This window comes from Silene latifolia, chromosome Y, assembly GCF_048544455.1.
Source record: "Silene latifolia isolate original U9 population chromosome Y, ASM4854445v1, whole genome shotgun sequence".
NCBI lineage: Eukaryota > Viridiplantae > Streptophyta > Magnoliopsida > Caryophyllales > Caryophyllaceae > Silene > Silene latifolia.
The window spans coordinates 436,997,918-437,002,147 of NC_133538.1; the positions used below are offsets into that span (position 1 = coordinate 436,997,918).

At 39.2% G+C, this 4,230-nt stretch overlaps 1 protein-coding gene across 1 annotated transcript; it reads left to right on the forward strand.

The window, feature by feature from the left end:
* Positions 1 to 2,889: 2,889 nt before the first annotated feature.
* Positions 2,890 to 3,939, forward strand: LOC141632631 (uncharacterized). Its single transcript, XM_074445162.1, has 2 exons — positions 2,890 to 3,392; positions 3,693 to 3,939. Exons 1-2 carry the CDS (start codon positions 2,890 to 2,892, stop codon positions 3,937 to 3,939), a joined length of 750 nt encoding a protein of 249 aa, XP_074301263.1.
* The last annotated feature ends 291 nt before the right edge of the window (positions 3,940 to 4,230 follow it).

Genomic DNA, 4,230 nt, shown 5'->3' on the forward strand with positions numbered 1-4,230 from the left:
AAAGAAGATTAATACATATGCTAGTATTCGCTCTCTTGCTCCTTTATTTGTTTCGTTGCTTCTTACTCCCCCGGGATTGGTATCTTGGCCATCTTAAATTAAACTGCCAACACAGTCATTGCATTCACTCCTCCGCTCTCTTATTCGTTGCTCGGATAGTGGCATAGCCGTATCATCCTTGAAAAGCATTCTGTCGTATACAGGAATGCTACTTCCCTCTTGAAGTCAATCAGAAAGGTCCTTCTTTTTCCGCAGAAACCTCAACTGTTGCTGATACCGGTGCACAACAGGATGATCTTGCTTCGGCAGTTCCACCCACTACGCTTGGGAAGAGCCCTTCCCACGAGGATTGTAATTGATTCACTTCGTATCCTTTTTGTTAAAAATATGCAAGTCCGTGAGTAGATGCGCTTCATCCCCATATGTCTCCCACCTCTAATATTGGCAAAAATAGGAGTGTAGTTCTTTATAAATAGTAAGGCGAGTCTAGAACCTGAATAGTTAAAATGCGAGCCAATTAGCGAGTGTAGAGATGAGTTTGTTAGCGAGAGGAAGAAGCGAGCCGGCAGTGGCAAGAAAATGAACATTTTATCTTGCCTCTTTACTAGTACTAGTAAAATGGCTTTCTTGTGAAATTTACGGGGTTTTAAGATGAAAAACTCCGAGAAAAGCATCCAAAAACAGGTATGTTTCCTGCTAGGATACCCGCAGACTAGAGACGGAGTCTAAGATAGGGATTCTCACACGGAGATCCGCGAACAAATGCGGTGTTTGGTTTGGGCTAACATCATGAATTGACCCGGCCCGGCCCGACCCGACCCGACCCGACCTGACCCGACCCGAACATGACCTGAACTTTGTGAACCGGAACAGACCCGACCCGAAATGACCTGATCCGAAACTACCCGACCCGAAAACGACCCGACAAAACACAACACTAATTGAATAAAAAAAACTTAAAATGACTAATTTAAAAGCACACTTAATATTGTTAATGTTAAAAATAAAGAATCAATTATCAAAATTGAACTAAAAATATGTAATAATACTAAACGTACATTTTTCTGTCTTAATCCTTGACCCGAAAATGACCCGAACCCGAAATAACCCGACCCGTTTTGACCCAAAAATAACCCCGACCAACATACCCAAAAATACCCGAAACCCGAGATGACCCGACCCGACTTGAAATAACACGATAATATGAGAGACTCGAACTAACTCGACCCGAATTGGCTTGACTCAAACCCGGCTCGTTGACCCATTTTACCAGGTCTACTGCAAAGCATAATCTCACTGTGAGATTGGCAGAGTTAAGTAGATCAACCACATGTTCTAACACATACTTCGACTTTAAATAATCAACAACATCCATGTAACTTAGCAGTTGACAATGATCATTCAGTCTTCAATCTTTTTCTCGGAAATAGGAGAACTTAGCAGATCAACCACATTTTCTAACACATATTTCGGCTTTAAATAGTTTCCAATGATCATTCAGTCCACAATCTTTTGCTCAAAAATATTTTTCCGACTTTAAAAATTGACGTTATCGACCTGACCCGTTTCTTCGGGTTTAAAAGTGTTTGAAAAGTTTAAGAGGCAACTAGTCTGGAGATAGTGGACAAGGGACATCTATCCACGGGGGTTTAATAAAGAGTCGCCACCAAGTTTTAAGGAAAACTCGAAAACCGTTTTAGAGGAAAGGATTCGTGTGTGGGTACGTGCTAGGAATTTCGTTAATAAGACACCTAACATAGCCCGTTGCAATAACAGCCTCTACTTGGGAAAATGCTATTTGGATTGAATTGTGATCGTTTATGAAAGTGCAAACAAATTTTTAAACCCTAGCATGTGAACTTCGTTTTGCGTCGTTTAATGTATTGATTAAGTTGTCCAAGTGATTTAACATGTGAGGTTAATTAAACTATTCTAAGCAAGGCAATCACAACATGGCTTGGAGGAGAGGGGAGCCGTTGGGAGACTAGCTATTACAACCCGGGCATTTTATGCCGACAAATAAACAAATAAAGAAAATAATACAATTGCTCTACATTTGACAATAGTTTTGCAAAGGACGATTTTTAAAGACCCTTATTAAAGGACCACAAAATACAAAGGGTGAAAAATATTTAAGTAAAGCAACTAAGAGAATATATATAAAAACTAAACAAATGATGCAATTCTATCCATGATCACACTCAATATGACCCATGGAGAAACTGATCAAGGAATTGGCGCGCATAATCATCTTTCAAAATTGGAGGGAAGACAATTCACTAATCACATGGGAAGAATGACGAGTTACCATAAGATAAGTATTAAGGATTCTAAAATGCCAGTTAAGAGGATTATGGCCGTTGCAGCACATGGAGGAAGTGCACCACCAAATTAGAATCTAGTTTTGTTATGAATAATCCAAATCACAGCTATCCACTTAGCTTAATTCCCAAGCTATTAGAGCCTATAAATAGTTGCTTAATGTAATGCAGTTAATTAACCATCAATGAAATTATCATTTTCCCTTGCTGAATTCTCTGTTACAATTTTGGTAAGGAACCAAGCAACTTTCTAATTCACAGTTGCTGCATTTCTTATTCTTAGAAGCCTATCAATTGTCATACATTGAACAACTTTTATCATAGATATTTATAGTACAATACATCATCATTTCTTTACTTTAATTTTCTAACTCTTTGTTCTTATTAATATATAGGGTGCATCATTTGGTCATCAGAGCCACGTTCCTTTGGTCATTCCCTACACAGAAAAATTAGAGAAAACTTACGGAAAAATCCCAAGAAAAACACAAAAATATTCAACTCATCCTTTTTTGTTTATACAAAAAACGCAAAAATCTCCAAAAATAGACCTGTGAAAAGAAGAACAATGACAAACCCAGATATGGCTGCTGATATTCAAACCCTGAAGGATCAAGTAAGCACCATGGTACAAACTCTAGCGACCCTGTCACTGAACCAAGGCAGAAACTCTGGTGGCGTGAACATCATGGTAAGGTCTCCAACTATAAAATTTCCAACCTTTGATGGAACTGATGTAGAAGACTGGCTGTTTAAATGCACCCAATTTTTTTCTATCACTGATGTTGATAATGTGGCCAAAGTAACTTATACTACTATGCACTTAGAAGCTAAAGCTTTAGCCTGGCACCAAGCCTTCACCAAAAACAGAAAAAAGCTGGAACCTTTGGGATGGGAGGAATACATGGATGCGATTAAGGCTAGGTTTGGGAATGCTTACGAAGACCCCATGTCAGAACTTTTAGATTTGAAACAATCTAGTGATGTGCAATCTTATCATGATGCTTTTGATATATTGATTAGTAAGTTGGATTTACAACCAGATTATGCTCTAAGTTTCTTCTTAAGTGGGTTAGCTAGTATTAATATATCATGCATGGTAAGAATGTTGAAACCAACGTCTATATTTTAAGCATATGGTCTAGCAAAATAACAAGAAACAACCCTCTCGCTACAGTCAAAACCAAGCTACAAAAACAACCTATCCAACTTTAACTCCTCAAAACCTGCACTGCTACCCACTCCACCCACTCCACCCACCCCCATACCATCAAAGACATCTTTTACCCCACCCTCAAAAACACATTTTAATCCGCCAAGAAAACCATTCACTTATTCACCCACAACCAACAAACCTTTCCCAAAATACAGGCCATATAATGCTGAGATGGAGGAAAAGAAGGCTAAGGGCTTATGTTTCTATTGTGATGAGAGATTTACCCCCCAACATGTTTGCAAGAATAAGAGACAGCTCTTTGTCTTAGAAGAAGATATAGAGGATGATAAAGTGGACGAAATAAAACCTGGAGTAGAGGAAGCAGAGCCACAGATTGCACAAATATCACTTCTGGCTTTAGCAGTAAGATCCCATTGCCAAACCGTGAGGATCCCTGGTTAAATTGGAAGGAAGACACTGAGCATATTAGTAGACAGTGGGACCTCACACAATTTTGTGGATGCTGATATAGTAAAGAAGTTAGGCCTTGAAATGGAGCCTATACCTATGTTTAATATCTCGGTTGCCAATAGAGGGACGCTTATGTGCTCACATGCAGTTCACCGTCTTAAATGGAGGATCAGAAACACAGAGTTCGTGGCCGACTTCTTTGTAATCCCCCTTGGTAGTTGTGATGCAGTGCTTGGTATCCAATGACTAGAAACCCTAGGTCCCATCACATGGGACTTCAAA